This window comes from Atta colombica, unplaced genomic scaffold (genome assembly GCF_001594045.1).
Source record: "Atta colombica isolate Treedump-2 unplaced genomic scaffold, Acol1.0 scaffold252, whole genome shotgun sequence".
NCBI lineage: Eukaryota > Metazoa > Arthropoda > Insecta > Hymenoptera > Formicidae > Atta > Atta colombica.
This window is the reverse complement of record NW_017259351.1, coordinates 600,592-618,472: the sequence shown is the minus strand read 5'-3', so window position 1 is coordinate 618,472 and position 17,881 is coordinate 600,592. Positions and strand designations below refer to the sequence as shown.

Sequence of the window (17,881 nt, the reverse complement as noted above, 5' to 3'; positions counted from 1 at the left end):
TTACAAAATTTTATAGAATTATTAATTTTATAGAACTACAAATTTTTATAAATAAAACAAAATAAACAAAATGTGACTGCTAAAAATCTTGATGAAAAGTACAAAATGAAAAGATTTATGTCTCTTAGAAATAATTGATTTACATAGAAATTTGAGGCAAAAATAATACAAATTTAATTTATATACAAATTTCTTATTTGCTTATTTCATTAGCTTATATAATGCAGTATACAAATTGTGATTATTTTAAATCGGGTACAAGAACTTATGCACTATGATCTATATATAAGGTACCTTTTCGAAGTGTAGAAGTTTGGCTGATTTTCTGTAGGTGCAAAGCAAAAGTTATATGCTTTGCTTACTACCGCTTTCCCGAAGAACGGCAACAAAATTTATTAATACTTTGCGTGTTCTCAACAAATCAGTAGCGCAGGTACGTTTGTATATATTATAATACATTGCACAATCCCACATTATAAATACTATCGTATCACTAACGCCCGATTATTATGATTATTATTATTATTATTATTATTATTATTATTATTATTATTATTATCATCTCGTTTTTTTAAATCGGTTCATGGCACAAAATTTCATTTCATTCTCTGTGAAGTGCCAAATAATGTACAAATAATGTATATTGTAATTATTTAATACTTAAAAATAGAGAATATGCAAAGAAAAAAAATAATTTTTCATATATAGTAGTTAATGTTGCATTAATCAATCGTTTTAGCTTAACTTCTATTGTATTATCGATTATTTTTCTTACGATAACATTCTATATTATCGCAATATTCTTTAAACTCAAATGAAAATGTGCGTTTCATCTTAGTTTCATCTTCGTTTTTGTGAATTTATATCGAGATTTTTAATCCTCGAATTTTTTATTTCTTTAATAACATATCTTGAAATAGATATATCGAACTGATAAAAAATATAATTTTACATTTCATCAGAATGTATTTTAGAAAAACCGAATTTATAGAACACAAAAGTCAAGGGATATATTGTCTATTGTTTGCACACGATCGTTCTAAAGTCTATGATTTGCGAGTCTTGGATCAATTGGATCTTCTATGATCTGCACACTTTTCACTTTCGGCCGGGCCGCCGTACGCTCGCCATATTTTCCACTTGAAGGATTTTTTTCGCCATCCAGATTGCTCGTTTCGTAACTCGACTTGCCGAAATAGGATTCTGTAGGATTGCCGATCAAGTCCCGAGGATCATTTGATGTCAATCGCGCTAGTTCACGTAGAGGACTAGTAGAGAACGAACTTTGATCCTTCGGGGGTTGATCGTCACCGAGATCATAATTGGACTGTTGTGCTAATTCCTCAATACTTTTGGCATATTGAACAAGATATTGTTGCAACAAAGCTTTCAAGTTCATGTTTGGCGTTGCCTTGCGTTGTATAGGTGGCACACCGTCTACTCTTAGAATAATTACGGGTATCAAGGAGCTTCCAGCTTGCACGAAAGTCGGCTGCACATTGAGAATAGATGCAGGATTTTTGATATACTGCGAGATAGACGGATTGTAATTCAATAAATCCGAGTACTGTAGATTTGAGTAGCTGTTCAGATTCTTGTCTCCTATGTTCTTTTTAGCCAAATTGCTGTCAGCTAGGAAAATAATTCTTAAGTAAGTCGCACGATCACGACATATCGTGTAGTAAAAGTTTTTGATATTTTTTATTATAGTTACGTGGTATAATAATTATGATTAGAAACTCTAATTTTATAGTTATTACTATTGTATTATAATGTCAATAATAATAATATTTATCACAGTTCCACCAAAAAATTAATAATAATTGGCGAAAATTTTAAATTATTATATAATTAAATTATGCAATCATTTTTTCACTAGTGTGTTTCGATAAAATATCTTATTAAAATAGCTTACCTGATGAAGTGAAAAATCTGATAGGTTTCGTATTCTTCTCCGCGTTGTTAATGTATTCCGGATTCGGACTGTTCACCATGTATTTCGAGATCGGTCTTAACGTTTCGTATCGATTTTTCGGATTTTTCCCGGTTAACTTGAGAGGATTCTTCGGCGATAGAGTTGTCGAGGAGACTGAATATATGGGCGAAATTCCGCTGCCAGCTTTGACTTGCTGCGAAGCTGTCTGCTTATGGTTAATGAAGCTTTGATATCCTTGTCGAAACGCTTGCTGTTGCTGCTGCAAGCGGGATAGGGAATTGGTCGAGATGAACGGGATTCTTGAATTGGAGGATTCCGGCGCCAACGGGAACTGCACTGGGCCCTGTGACATCACGCTGCCTTCCGTAGAGGCAGATTCGTAGACCTGCGAGGCGTCCTGATCCTTAGCTGCCTGTAATGCAGCCAATGATGGGTATTCGGAATAAGTCTCGTACGTCTTAGGCGGCTCATCGGACACTCTGCCATCTGGATACTTCCAGAATATCTTGTTTTCGTATCTGACACCGTTTTCCACTGTGTATCGAGGCAAATTGGGGAACGGTTTAGCATCCTTTGAGTAGTTAGACGCATCGTCGGACCCGGGAGTCGAAGATTCCACTATATTTAAACCTGGTCGTGCGTAATCACGAGAATTTAGATGTTCCGAGAAAGCAGCAGTCTCATGGGGACTGGACGTCGAGGATTTCGTTGCACCTTGCTTCGGTCTGGAGTAACTCTGCATGTTTATTGTGTGAAGACTCTGTCCCAGATATCTTTGGATGTACAACGGATTCGGAGTGACATAAGTATATCGACTTGAACTGGAGGCTGTATAACTTCGTGGATCTTGAGTGACGTAACCCGTTATTGCTTCCGCAGGACCAAACGTCAAAGATTGCGGCGTTGTAGACGCGTGTATACCATCCTGAAAATCTACATTCGAGTACGCATCAATGGAGGGTCTGGCAATCGGCGTGAATTCTTGATAAGTTTCAGAATCGGATGTCTTCATCAATTTCGTTCGTAGCCCAAATACTTGTGGTAATTTTGTCATAGAATTATAATACTGATAGTTTGATCCTGTCGAAGTACGGGACCTCTGTTGTTCAAAATTGATTGAGCCAGAAATCGGTTTTCGATTGCTCGGCAATACCTTTTCAATTATGGTCCTCGGAAGAAACGGGCTGATGGATTCTTCGATGCTCACTGTGGTTCCGGTTTTTCCCGCAGGAAAGTAATAATTGTACTTTCGTGGGGCAAGCAGGGAATTTCGGTCGAACCCATAATTTCCAAGGCCGTTATTCACGGTGCGTTTTGACTTCTCATCGGTCATATTATCTTCGATTGTACCGTTATCAAAATCTAGAAGTATTATAGGCGGTAGGATTGGTAACATTTCCTCAACATTTTCTCTTTGCTTCTCTTCCTCTTCCTTTCTTCTCTCGGCGTCTGAAACATCGGCAGCATCATTGATAATAGGACGTTCGATGCTGTCCGAGTCGTTCACCTTGATCTCTCTGCTTCCGGTAGTCTCCGTGCAGAGTCCGTGTATCAATAGAAATGTGGCGATCTGAAAGTCAGGGGCATGTGTAAGAAATCGCACCAGATGCGATGTAACAATGTGTTGGTCATCGATCTTCGGCAAAGGAGATCTCACTTTCACTTCCCTTCTCTGTTTAGTATGTATGATTGGAAAGAAATACTGATTGAATTATTTTAGATTGAATTTTCTCCGTAATAATATACATTCAAAAAGAATGTGTAATTAATTAAATATTATTTTTATATTTTATGAAAATATTGTCGAAATGATAATCCGGTTATGATAAAAATAACAATCGCATATCAATCGGTAATTACAAAAATAACGATCGCATAATTGTCATCTAGGAGGAAAGCGAAGCTAAAGATATGGAAAGATATTCCTGTAAGGTCAGAGTCAAGTGTGTCGGTCAATACCATAACGGGTTTCATTCGTTGCGCACTTGCGATTTTCACCGCTTTCTTTAGGTAAACGTCGCTATATAGATAACGATAGCAGAAAATATTGCTTTCCATTTGTGCAATAAAAAATCATAAAGAATTTACTATAACCTTAAAAGCTGGATATATACATATTACATTATTTAATCATTTATGTTAAAATATTTAATCTATTGTAATATTATTTGTAAAATATTAATTAGTGGAATCATAGATGTACTTAACTTACATATTTATAAAGACAACATTAAAATAATTTATAAGAGAAATTAAAAAATTAATATTACAATTTAAAAAATATATAAAAATTAAGAATATCAAATTAGGAATCAACTAAAATTCAAATACTGCAAATAAAATGAATAATTTATATATTTATGCTTTTCGGGAAATTATTCATACTTTAATTAAAGCGTATATAAATTAAGTATATCTATAAGTAGCGATATATATTTAAATTTAATCTGATTTTTTCTATTTTCCTGAACTAAACCGACTGTTCTCAAATTACAATTCTGGTATTAATAACCCAATAAATATTCAGCATGCGACACGTGATGAAAATAGATGCGCATGCAACGCGTCGAATGTGGTCATCGCGGTCGGTCGTCAGCTCGTCAATCAATTCGAAATTGGCGGTGACAAAGATGTAAAAACGCGATGTGTCGCAATTGAAGAGATGTCAAATTTCACGCCGATCTCCCCGATCGTTCACATTACGTCGTCGGCGCGAAACGCGTAGTGTTACCTAATGCCAAAAAATGCGTTCGCGAATCGAAAGAAGCGTTGCGTGCAGATGAGATGTGTGGCTCATCCTTCTTGCTGACTTTCACTGGCTTACTCAAGAGCATCTGCTGTAGCTACTTTATCACCGCCTCTTCGCGTATGGACCGTGATCAGAAAAAAATTTGTGGCACTTTCACCGCAATTACGTCCGGTTGAGTCCAGGAAACATTTATTCGACCACACATAAAAAAAAAAAGAAAATTTTTTGCAACTGACGTGCCGAAAAATGGCACGATTGATGTGTTTCCATTAAAATATTTTTCACGGATTTTCGGTTTTAAAGCTTCGGTCGGATTATTAAATTTGAACATCTGTAACCGCGAGATTTTACGCGCAATCAATTCCTATCGATAATATGTTATTTGTGAGTGACTGAAGTCAACACGCAGCTATTAGCTTCGCAATTACGTATAACTGTGTCAGTAACATTTATCGCAATGACTGCCATTTTATTATTAAAATTATAAAGTTGTTATTTAAAAAGGATTATTGATGCAGGATGTTAATATCATACATGCAAAAATTATTATTATTTATTTTTGTATTAATTATACAGAAACAAAGGAATAAATAAAAATTACAAATATAGAAAAACATGAAAATTTATTTTTTTTCTTAATATATTTTTTTACATTAAAATTTCAATAAAATTGAAGATAATATAACAATTATATCTTTCTCTATAAGAAAATGTAACATTGATAAAGATAGCTAACAGAAAATTAAAAATAAATTTTAATTTTACAACTTTATAACGAGAATTACAGAGAAATCAAAATATGTATATATGATGTTCCTATTAAATTTAATTTTTAATTTTATAACAGAATATATATTATATATAATAAATATTAATCATACCATTACTTAATAAAATGGAAGAGGAAATTGAGGAAAACAAGAACAGAGCGTTAAATATATAAAACAATTTTGATTTAAGTACTTACGTAGAATCTAGCGAAACTCATGACGATCGACCTTAACCTGCTAGCTTGGCGGACTTGTCGTGTATGTTTGGTACTGATGAAGCTGAGGCCAGAACATCCCACCTTATATGCCCTCGCTCCTGGTGTGAGAAGGACACCATCATTATAGTTTCACTACAGCGAAACGAACGCTATTCGCGTTCGATACGGGAAGACATCTGCCAGTAGCGTAGCGACGTTTGACAGACCGATTATGCGAATTTTTTTTATTCTTTTTATGTTACGTAAATAAATATATTCTATAAATATTTTAACCGGAAAGTTTCTATATTAGAATAAAGGATGTATATCGGAGAACTAGATACTATAAATTGTTTGTTAGTAAAAAGCGAATCTAAAATTCATAATGTGAAATAGAATTTTAGCGATTTTTTAAAAACTTATATAATTTATAATAATTTATATTAAATTTATTTAACACGTTTTACTCAAACTGACGCGGTCAAATATTAACAATATATTTACACAAATACTAACAATATTATTGACATTGATAGTTAACTGATGGATTGACAGAGAATCTCTGACTTGGATTTTTCAGAAGATTCCAGTAAATTACACATTTACAGAAAAAGAAAGCGCATAACGACTAACAAAGCAAACAGAAATTTAAACAGTTAAGTTTGCGTGCCTACACCGTTGAGTTCATCTCTAACAGCTTTCTCGTATGGACTCTGTTGATACATTGCACTCACATAAATACTTGCATATATTTGTAGGTTTCTTGACATAAGACATACCTTCATCATTACCTCTCGTCTATCAACGCAGTTTATTTAGTCTATCTGAATGTGCAACATAAACTATCACAAATACCGGTATACAGACAGAATATAATACTTATATAATCAACTACTCTTGTACGAGCTTATTGCTGATAACTGATAAATAATTTTGTTCGCGTACTTGATGGAGGAATAGTAGAACTTGTGTAATAATGTCGTGTCATAAGTAATATATACTATTGTTTTCGTAATAACATTCGTAGAAAGAAGACAAGAGTGTGGTCAAGGACAAGAGCTTGTCGTCTATCAATGGCAGTCTTCTATTGCGCGAATTAATCACTCGATCATTTATTTTTTTAATATTGAAATTATTTTTAGATGTTATGAATGCTATGTTTCATATTTTAAAAGTCCCGTAATATATTTAACAATCTTACGTGATTGTTTGGTTACAGTTCTCTCTATCGAGAATCCCGATACTTTCGAGAACCTGACCCGATCTCGATAAAAAAATCCCGTTCCGATCCGACCTGATCTATTCGGGTTCTCACACACCTCTATTACATAACTTCATTAATAAATTAAATGCATTTAATAAATTAAACATAGAAATATATTAAATACAAGAATTAAGTATAAGAATTAAATATAGAAAAACAAAAATATAAAAATATCTTAATTTTTTAAAATAATTCTTTATAAGACTTCATATAAAATGTTAAAAAGAATATTATTCACAAGTAAATAATGTCAGAAAAATATATTATATTATTATTAAAAATTGTATTTATACAAATTTTTAACTTTTATTATGCGCAATAAACGGTGTAATGATAATAAACGGTGATACAATAAATAATTATTACTTTAAATAAAAAATATTTTTATGAAATTATATTATATAAATGTAAAATAATTACATAATTAATTATTTAACTATATAGTGTATATAATTAATAAATTCTATACACCTACATTTTTAATTTATTTTGCAAGTCAGAAAAGAAAGGTATTACCAGCTGTGTTTTCTATTTTAAATTTTATTGAAAATTGTAAACAAAATATTTACTAGACACATCTTTACAAATGTAAAAGAGAACAGTATAAAAAGGTTTTATGTAATCTTCAATGAAAGACTAGATGCGATGATGCTGACCTCTGTCACATTCTCTTCTCGATATCCACATATGCCTCGATCATCATATGATCGGTATCGCTAATAATCGAGTTTTAAAAACTGTACTGACCCTTGTGTACATATGACATTCGTCAATCGTCATGCCACTTATGGCAGTTCTCATTATTCAGACTTGCGCTTCTTAAGCGCAAAGTTTACTTTCGATGGGAGAAAACCTCCTTCCAGCTTTATCGGCCTTTCTTTGTACCTGTAACAGTTATAACGGGTAATTATAATGATACGGCATTCTCTGGTACATCTTATTATTCACGCTACTATACCTGGCAGTATCCTGTGCAGCAATGACTTTGCTTGGTATGTAAGTGTCAAGTAGCGACCTCGGCTCCGAGGGCAAGGAGTGATCTTGCACTGGCAAGGTCTGCTCGTCTTCGAAGGAGTTTCGAATAGGTTCCAATTGCGTGCTACCAGCTTTAAAGTCATGTGGAGGGAATTGCGGCGGTACGAAATGAGGTTTGGGCTCATCAGGCACCTGTTCGAAATTAAACAAAATTACGGTGATTGTTACGTGGAATAAGACGATTTTAGAAGAGAACTCTCAAGCAAGAATAATCCTGCAGGATGTTGTAAATATATAATATATAATATACACTGGTAGAAAAAGTTTTTATATTTGTGATATAATTACATAATATCGTACTTATAGTTATTACTATTGTAATATTAATAATAATAATAATTATATTTATAGTTTTATAAAAATATATAGTTGGAATTTAAAATGATTATAATTATGAACAACGCTGTTTTATTCGTTCTATTTGTAATAATAATTTGATAATGACTTTACAATTTTTTATGATAATAACGATAACTATTTAAAAATTAAATTGGGAATATGACTTTTTTGAAAAGTAACTTGCCATCATTACGCATTATTTATTGAAAAACGTAATTTACTTGTTACTTGCCGATGCGTTACTTTTACTCGCTATTTTAATTCATTGCAATACTTTTTTTCAATAAATAAAGCATAATGGTGACAAGTTACCTTTTAAACTGACAAGTGACTTTCTCAACTTTAGCTTTTAATTAATTATCATTACTGTCAAAAAATTGCAAGGTCATTACCAAATCATTATAAGTAAAAATAACGGCATTATTTATCTCTTATCCTTGATTATTATTAATATTAAAACAATAATAATCATAAGTATACTATGAAATTATAGTCATAGATATCAAAAATTTCTTCTTAGTGTATATTTGTAATAAAAAATCAGAAGAAAATTTTATTTAAAAAATATTTTATATTTTTTACCTTGAAACGCATATGTTTTAATTAAACGGAAAGAAAAGAATTTTTAAAAATATGCAATATATACTTTTCATTCATCGTTTTTTAAGTCAATATAATAGTATTATATTTAAAAAAAAATTAAATTATTAATAGGAAATATTATGCGTTTCTATCTGTTAAAATAAAATTAATATGTCAATAGAAAACACATAGACAGCAGCATGACAAAAGAGGTAATTAAGCTAATTAGATAGCGATATCATTCCGTTAACGAGATTAATTTATTTCTATTACAAAACACCGATTTTCGATCAACATATCATGTAAGTAAATCACGCTGAGTGAAATATTAATCATGGCACTCTAGAATTTATTTCTATCTATTACAATTACACCAACCTTAATAAAATTTTGCGGGAGGTCCTGGCTAATCTGCTCCTGCAAGACTTCCTTCGGTACTTCGTGGCCGATTGTCGATGCGATATACAGCTGTTGCTGATTTGCGCGAAGATAGTTATCCTGAATGTAGGCTGGTAGACGAGTGTAAAGATTGCTATAAGCGGTAGTGGGATCGCTGTAAATTATGCCGGGCTGCATGTAAACTAATTGGTGCACATACTGCGGTTGCGAAGGCGTGATGTAAGCTTGCGTATGTAATAAGGGCTTTTCTTGAGCTAGCGATTGCTGGGGTTGGACATAGAAGGGTGTCGTCAATGGTTGGGCCGAGTTGATTTTTTTTTTGTGTGGACTTGGATTTGCATATGTCAATTCTTTCGGCGCCTGAAATATTCACGATTGTGTGACGAGTAAAACAGAATTGACAAAAAACCGACTTGTAGTCGGTTCAAATCAATGCTAAAATATTCGTGAAGCTGTTTGCAGGAAGAAAGCCTAACGTTTCTCTTTCACATTGCATTAAATATTGCGACACGATTAGTGCTACATAATCATTTGCACAAGAATACAATTTACTTGGGAGAGTTGCATTCACGCAAATTAAATTTACCTTGGTCGTGAACGTTATTGGCTCGACAGCAGAATAAGGTTGTTTTACGGAAGAGATCAATTGTTTCTGATTATGTACGGGGGCATATACGGGTATGGAAATTTGTTGAGCCGCGTGGTTGACAAACTGTAACGGAGGTTGCGTCAGTCCAGCACCTTTTAGATTCACTAAGGGATTAACATCCAAATGAGGATAATAGGGAAGCAATTGTGCCACCGGAATGTCAATGTAAGCAGGATCTGCGAAATGAAAAAGTTAAATCAAATTTTATATTCTCTCTTTTAATAGTTATTTATTTTAATAGTTATTTTAAAAACTTTGTCTATTAAATGAATTTAGATTCTTTTTTCTTTCTTAATTTTAAAAAATAAGACTTACTTATTGTCTTTTCTCCATATAATTAAATGTAATAATTTTTTTTATTCCATTATTAATTTATAATTTTGTAATTTTTAACATAATAATTTAGATATGAGTAAAAAATTTATATAAAATTATTATTTAAAAAATTCTTGAATATAAATTTGAAGAATAACAACGTATTATAAACATTTCAGTTTGTTGATGTTTACCTTTATTAATGGCTTTCGTGTATTTTTCTGTGACTGCTTTTTGTTGAACACTTTGGATGTGGTTGCCTACTACTATTTCCGGTTGGTAATTTAATTTTTGCGATTCAAAGGCAGTAGGATTAATGCCTTTAGCTATTTCCACTTGCTGTTGATATCCGTCATAATATTGGATCGGTGGAATATTTTGCTGTGACAGAATTTGGTTCGGCTGCTTATATTGTGCTTCTTGTGCAGTATATTGATTGGCTTGAATGTATTCTTCAGGCACCTGCTAATGATAATAAAACAAGAAAATAAAAGAGTTAATAAATGAAGGCACATTATTTATAGTCGGTAGATTTAAATACATTATTATTTTCCTTCTATTAATATTGTTTATCTTATACAGGTGTCTCAAAATAACTTTGTAATAAAAAATTTACCAATTTTATAAACATTTTTTTTATTTCCATACATAGAATAAAGTCTTGCAATTTGTCGGTGAAATCCTGAGACACTCTGTATAAATTAAATTTATCTTATGAATAATGTCATTATCAATTATTTTTATATCGATATAAGAATGTAATTAAAAGAAGTAAAAACATTTGAAATTTCGCATATTACAATGTGTGTTTAATTAATATCTTACACTATATTTTATATCCTGAAGTCGCTGAGGTGGGACATACAGTTCGGGTTGACCCAAAGTATTATATTGGCTTGGTATTTGATACTGCTGCTGATTGGGCTTGGCGGTATATTTCGTTTCATCAGTCTGGATGCTCTCGGCCTTGGTCTTACCCTCCGCCTTCAGAGTATCTCTTTCTATATCTTCTAAATTAATTTTCTTCTCAGCACACGTCGCTGTTACCAGCAGACCCAATATTAAATAGACTTTCTGTAATTGAAAGGGAAAGTTAAAATTACTGTCAATCATCCGTCCACTCTGCTCTTTTATTCTCTTTTGTAAAATTCGTCATTCAATTGTGCATAATCTATAAGTTTCTATCAAATATAACATTGATAAATGTCTTTCAAGTTTATAATATAAGTGGCATGATTGGCATGTGTCATGTAAATAAAAAGTTAATTGCTTTCTTGATGCATATCAAAGGAAGGAAAACATATCATTATACTTAGAAAAAATACGATGATAAAATATGATGACATGAAATTATGCTGAAAGTTGAACTCAATAAATTTCAATATGACTTACTAAAAATCGCAAGATTAAGAAATCGTCTTTTTGTCAAATTTATTTATTATAAATTTTTTATTTTTAATTTGAACATATACAAAAGAATGTGTAACAGAAAAAAATTAATAGTCCCTAAATTATACATTATATAATAATAATAATTAATCTAATAACGAAGTGATTAACGATAACGCGTCTTAGTGGCTAATTATATTTTAATCACCATTATCGTTTCCGGTAAAAACGTATTTGCACCGGACACACTTTCACTGCACGCGAAGTTCTGGGTCAAACATCCGGCATGGACCACTCTTATATAGAATGTGTTGTCCCGCCATCGGCGGAGCGGATTGCTCCCTCCTCCAACACGTGTATCACTATATGCATATACATTTCTCTCGTTTTTTTTTTATTAAATGAATTTTCAGATACATGTTACTGTGCCATGTACCGGGAAAAAGCTACGCTTTTTTAAAAATTTATAACGGAATTTCGAAATATTACTCTAAATATTTTTCAATTTACAGAACGTATCACCAACCACGGAGATAACTATTTTTTTTATTTTGTTATAAAAAAAATTCATTTTATATATTTCTCTGAAAGCAAGTCCGTTTGCACGATATTTTTATTTGTGATTTTTTTAATAAAGTCAATATGTAACTGTTACAAAACTTTTTTCTTATAATAAAGTTTATCTAACAACAAAGTTATGCATTTCTTTTTCGCGGTGGTTATATAATGTGCGGTATTATATAATTAAACTAAATTATTGAAATAACATTTTTAAATAGCGGAGTCATACTTACCATATTGCAAATATATAAAAAAAATAAAGACACGACACAAGGGCTTTAGCTCTACTATAAAACCGAATCAGACGTCCGTTCTCTTATATGCCTTTACCCCTACCAGATGTATCTCCTGTTGAGCACTTCACTTCGTGATCAAAGCGTGTGTGATAATCCGTGTCGATCGTGGACCACGCAGAATACTATCGATAGAAGTAAAAGTGAAGATATTCGTTAAATTATTCCCTTGATTTTTTAAATCATATGGCTGGATTTCATTTGAGAGAAAGATTAACGTGTCTTGAAAACTCTATGTAATACATATAACAATATTAAAAATAAATATTTTCCAAACTTTTATAATCGATTTTGGAAATAACTGCTTTAGAAATAATATATCAATCATATATCAATTGCTACTTTTTAATAAAATATTATGTTAAATTAACTCATTAAGTGATCTGTGATGATAAAATATAGGATAGAATTTTATTTTTAATTTTATGTTTTGTGTAGAACGAATTAATTTAAAAATTAAAATATAAAATATAGCATAAAATTAATTAAGCTAAAAATAATATACATTAAAATATATACATAAATGTATATTCAAATACATAGCATATCAAATTATAAATATAGAAATCTATTTCGAAATTTAAAATGATTTAAAATATAGATCATTAAGGATCGGTTATTCCATCTTTTGATAAATTTTACTTGTTAGATAAATCCGGTAATGTGCGCATGTGATTGAATAATCTTGCTATTTACCCAATAGATAAAATTTAACAAAAGGTGGAACAATCGGATTTTAAAGTGGATTTTATAAATTTCGGGAAAGTATAAACAGAGTTTCTAACAAGAGTAATTCTTGACACTCAAGTTAATTAGATAAAAAATAATGATTGAAGTGAAATTGATTGATGTTAAATACACGCGTGTACGTATACAAAAAGGGTACAAAATACGCTGATGTTTTGTAAACACATAAAAGGAAAACTTTAAGTATGATTAATAGATAAGAAAACGTTATTTTGCTTAGGACGATCATTTTACATCCATCACGAACGGTGGAAAACTAATCCTTTCGTAGAAACATTCGCATCGAAGATGCCACATCGTTAGTGTGAAATTAATCTTCGCGATAGAAAAAAATCGGTTATTAAAACGCAATCTCCTGAGAATGTATATATCGTGTCGAAGTGATCAAATTGCATAGAAACAAGCTTTACCATTTACTTAATCATTAGCGTTTTTTCCACGAACGTTGTTCATGTGATCGGCTATCTGATTGCGTTTAATGTAGAATAAAGAGCGTTAAATGCTGGCATAATAGCATTATAGGCACTCGTTATTTTCACGTAAATGTTCTCTTGATCTTTTAAAGCCATATTACTTGCACTGATTATTCATACCTGATTATTCAGTTATTACTAAGTTACTAATTGTTTAAATTGAGCGTTTCAATCAATTTTGCACCAATATAATTTGAACTTAAAATAAATTAAATACAACTTTACTGATTTACATCTCTATAATGAGAATACAAGTATATTACAAATGTAAAAATAATTTTTTACAGCATTAATATTAAAATATATGACATAAAATTTTATTCATATAAATTTGATTAAGATTATCCCTTAAGATATCTTCTCTCTTAATTACAATAATGTTTCCATTAATACTTGATATAAATTAATTACAAGTTAAATAAGCATTATTTTTTAAATAATTTTAATTAACATTTGATAGAAATTTAATAGAAATAGTTGTGATTCATTATTATCGAAACAAATAATTAAAAATTCGTGATACTATCTACCGTTTATTAATTCAAGTTCTACATAATGAGAAACAAGTTCTACATAATGACCAACGTTAGTTGTCTTCTGCGAACAATGGAGAAAATGATTGATTGGACGATCTTATAGGAAGTGATAATTTTCGATTATTGAACTACATAATTGCGTACAAACACTTATGGAAAAGTGAATTATTTTCACCATTGCGTAATAGTTATATACAAGATTGAGCTATGAGATTTGGACGTGTAATTTTGCTTAATTTAAAGGTGATAAGTATTTGGTATTTAAAACAGATGTATATTTTACAATAATACATACAATTCGGGAAAAAATTATATTGATAATGAATTACTACAATAATTTTAGTTTTTGTACGATTTTTCTAACATAATTTTGATATATTCGTGTTACTCTAAATTCTTTTAATATGTAATTTTTTTAAACTATAATTAATATATTAAATGAGTACAAAAGCTCGATTCTACAAAAATGTAAGTTCAAGACGCGATACTTTACTCAAATTGGCAATTATACTATTCCATAGAGCATAATTTCTAAGAATCCGTTTTTAAATTCAGTTTTAATAATAAATTAGGCAATTTTTCATTAGCCCAATATATTTATGTACTTGCTAATATAAATAAAATTTTTAACAACACACAAGAAGAATGATTTTGATGAAATAATTAATTGAGGTAAATACAGATACGTGAAATTGATTTTGATAAACATCAAAATAATTATGTAGAAAACTCGAGCATGCTGCGCAATACTGCAAAGAATTTTGACATTTTAGCAACAAGTTTAAGTATGCTACAGAATTAATTTTGATGATTCTAGCAAAATTATCTTCTGATCTGTATATCTAATTAAATTTTTAGACTTCAGCAAAATCGTTTTTTCTGCAGTGCAGATACAAGAGTATACAGAGTATACAGAGTAATTAATCATGTTAATCTTTTACATGTAGATTTTACTATCTAGAATAATATCTTAGTCTATATGATCTGTAATGATACGTTCAAGTTCATGTTTCTTTTCTCTGAATTTTTCGGAATTAGAGCTAACAATAAATCATTTTCGTATACATCAAACAATGTAATTAGTGAAGATGATCGGTTAATAGCTCGCAGAATTGTATTATAGAAAATGGTGTAAAAGATCGCACTGCACTGATCAGAATAATTTTTCATCTTCTTGTCATTTGTTCGATCGAAATTTAAATTATAACGATTAGCCGACTAATCACTTAGGCTAACTACTGCTTATCTCATCGATCGCGTGACAAGGTGTTTCTGAAAAATCCTATACGGAGTGCCTATCGTTCTATTCTATCGCAGACAATGGAGAAAAGGGCTTCGGTTCGGGAAAGGGGAAAGAGAAGGAGATGGAGAACGGCTTTTCTTGCACAGATTCCTTGCAGGAATGGGTGATCGATGCAGTCGGGAGTCACGGAAGGGAAAGGATCGCGAGGATGGAAAGGAGGTCTCGTAATGATTCGCAATCTCTCTCTCTCTCTCTCTCTCTCTCTCTCTCTCTCTCTCTCTCTCTCTCTCTATCTATCTATCTATCTATCTATCTATCTCTCTCTCTCTCTCTCTCTCTCTCTCTCTCTCTCTCTCTCTCTCTCTCTCTTTGTAGAAGTGGAAACGAGTCCACTATCGAGTCGCACAAAGGCAGACCCTTTCATCAGACATTCCCAGGTGTATTCCACCTGTCAAAGCAGAAGAGAAGGACGAGGAAAAGAAAGAGGAAGGACTTTCTACGATGGGTGTGGATTACAACCTTATACATATACCAATTGCCTGCTGTTGCATCAAACGATCGTCGACACGACTGCACTTGAAACGAATTGTCCGCAACCTCGAGTAAGAAAAACTTTCTCGGCCGTGAAGCTGGGCGCCTCCGACAAAATGCGTGCAAAAGAGAGGAGAAAAACGAGGAAGTCAATTAGATTCGTTATACTGGCGCGTCGTCGATCGGAATGCAGTTTCTCACATTACCAAGAAGCGACAATAAAAAATGCAAATATTCGACTTTTTTGGCCGATCGCTTTCTCGAGTTCGATCTCCGCCTAGACAGTTTACGATTATCCTATCCGTTTTGCGCGATTCGTTAAATTTTTGATGTTCACTCGGGTTAATTGCTCATCCGCTTTCGAAATTGACTCAATCAATTATATGATGATCGATTATTTGAAAATGATCATCATTATATGATGATCATTTTCAAATAATCGTTCGTCATTTATACGCATATTTCTCTCATAAAACAGCTGAGAAATCGATAGAAAATATACTAGATACTAAAAAATCTTTAATTAATAATTTTTCTATATTATTTTTCTTTGATAAATATTTTTCTTTTTAAAGGGATGCTGCAATTAACTGATTAAAATTATTTTTACAATTACTTGAAATTTTCTCAGAAATTAAAATAAAAGATAAAACTTCTGTCGCCAATATCCAAAATAAATTAAGAATAATTTTATTTATTAAACAATTAATTTATTTTAAACATTCATGTATTCTATGCATTTCTTTTCTTTGGAATGCTAGGAGCATTAGGAGCGTTAAGTAATTAGTTGTAACATTTATATATACAATTCATTTTAATATACAATTTTAATATACTTTCTAAAGATACTTATATGTAAGATCATTTTTGTATATATATTTGTAAAAGTGATGAAAATTAACCCGGAACGAACGATCCAGCATGTGCAATAAAGCATTAGTAAATCACGTGTAAAAGTATTATTATAATGTATATAATTTTCTCAGGTATTCGTAATTCTACAATTATTTTATATAGTCAGAATTTTAATAGATAATAATTTTTATCTTATTAAATGATGATGTGATGTAATGGTAATTTATGAATTTATCAAAGAGAAAACTGATACATTTAAAAAATATTGCAAAAATAAACATCGCACCGCGTGAGAAACATCTATTCGCTGGGGCCAAGGAAACAGAGCAAGTAATATATAATTGGAAAAGAGTGCCAAATAAAGAATAACACATTTTCTACATAAATTAATTGGAATGTTATAACATTTTTTAGATGTAACATTCCCTGCCGTCGGAATAATAGATAACTCAGCTGTTGGTTAGCACAACGGCGTGACGGCTCATAAACATAAAGAGAAAATAATGCTATAGTTACAATAATGAATGTCCTTACATACGCGTGTGTGCATGGGACTTTCTACCACTGTAGCGTCGCCAAAAGCTGTAGCCTCGTTTATTCAGACTTTGTACAGGCGAGGCATTTAATACGCTCCTCGCACTTTCGGGTCGGTGTGTGTAGTATCGATCGAGATCGAGTCGCCACGTGAAAGTAACAGGCTTGGTCCATCCGATTTTATTTCAGACCATCAGTATACGTGAGCGCTTTTGGAATGAGCAAAATAAAGTAAAACAGTGAGCACAGAGCGCAGCTCTCACTCATCTGCTACGATATCCGCATTGAGATTGGCGTCAAGACTTATTGCATTCCGCATAAAACATGCAATTCCGTTAAATATAAATTAATTTTATCCAAAACATAAAGTCTTGCTCATTACAAAAACATTAACATAAATTGACCAGAGAAACGAGCATAAATATAAGTATTTATTGAAATTAGTTATAATACGGTTTATTTATATAATAAAAATATATATTAA

The 17,881-nt window shown here is 31.5% G+C and overlaps 2 protein-coding genes across 4 annotated transcripts; both read right to left on the bottom strand.

Moving 5' to 3' along the window:
* Nucleotides 1-1,039: 1,039 nt before the first annotated feature.
* LOC108689001 lies at nucleotides 1,040-5,715 on the bottom strand. Its single transcript, XM_018195582.1, has 3 exons — nucleotides 5,653-5,715; nucleotides 1,916-3,506; nucleotides 1,040-1,632 (listed from the first exon to the last, which is right to left on the bottom strand). The coding sequence occupies exons 1-3, from the start codon at nucleotides 5,671-5,673 to the stop codon at nucleotides 1,040-1,042; spliced, it is 2,205 nt and encodes a 734-aa protein (XP_018051071.1). The 5' UTR covers nucleotides 5,674-5,715.
* Nucleotides 5,716-7,161: 1,446 nt separating this feature from the next.
* On the bottom strand, nucleotides 7,162-12,462 carry LOC108688992. 3 transcript variants are annotated; one of them, XM_018195568.1, is made up of 7 exons: nucleotides 12,419-12,462; nucleotides 11,061-11,309; nucleotides 10,430-10,700; nucleotides 9,858-10,096; nucleotides 9,251-9,631; nucleotides 7,875-8,083; nucleotides 7,162-7,801 (listed from the first exon to the last, which is right to left on the bottom strand). In XM_018195568.1, exons 1-7 carry the CDS (start codon nucleotides 12,419-12,421, stop codon nucleotides 7,717-7,719), a joined length of 1,437 nt encoding a protein of 478 aa, XP_018051057.1. In that variant the 5' UTR covers nucleotides 12,422-12,462; the 3' UTR covers nucleotides 7,162-7,716. The 3 variants fall into 3 exon arrangements, with proteins under 3 accessions (XP_018051057.1, XP_018051060.1, XP_018051058.1); XM_018195571.1 differs by having other exon boundaries at nucleotides 10,430-10,697; XM_018195569.1 differs by lacking the exon at nucleotides 12,419-12,462 and adding an exon at nucleotides 11,833-11,961.
* Nucleotides 12,463-17,881: the final 5,419 nt, after the last annotated feature.

Excerpts from the sequence above, each read along its gene's own strand:
- LOC108689001 (XM_018195582.1), bottom strand. The coding sequence starts at position 5,673 with ATGAGTTTCGCTAGATTCTAC. Across the intron at positions 3,507-5,652 it reads TGAGTTTCGCTAGATTCTAC|ATCGCCACATTTCTATTGAT; the intron begins GTAAGTACTTAA and ends CCTGACTTTCAG. Across the intron at positions 1,633-1,915 it reads CAGATTTTTCACTTCATCAG|CTGACAGCAATTTGGCTAAA; the intron begins GTAAGCTATTTT and ends TTATTTTCCTAG.
- LOC108688992 (XM_018195568.1), bottom strand. Across the intron at positions 10,097-10,429 it reads CACGAAAGCCATTAATAAAG|ATCCTGCTTACATTGACATT; the intron begins GTAAACATCAAC and ends TTCATTTCGCAG. Across the intron at positions 7,802-7,874 it reads GCTGCACAGGATACTGCCAG|GTACAAAGAAAGGCCGATAA; the intron begins GTATAGTAGCGT and ends TAACTGTTACAG.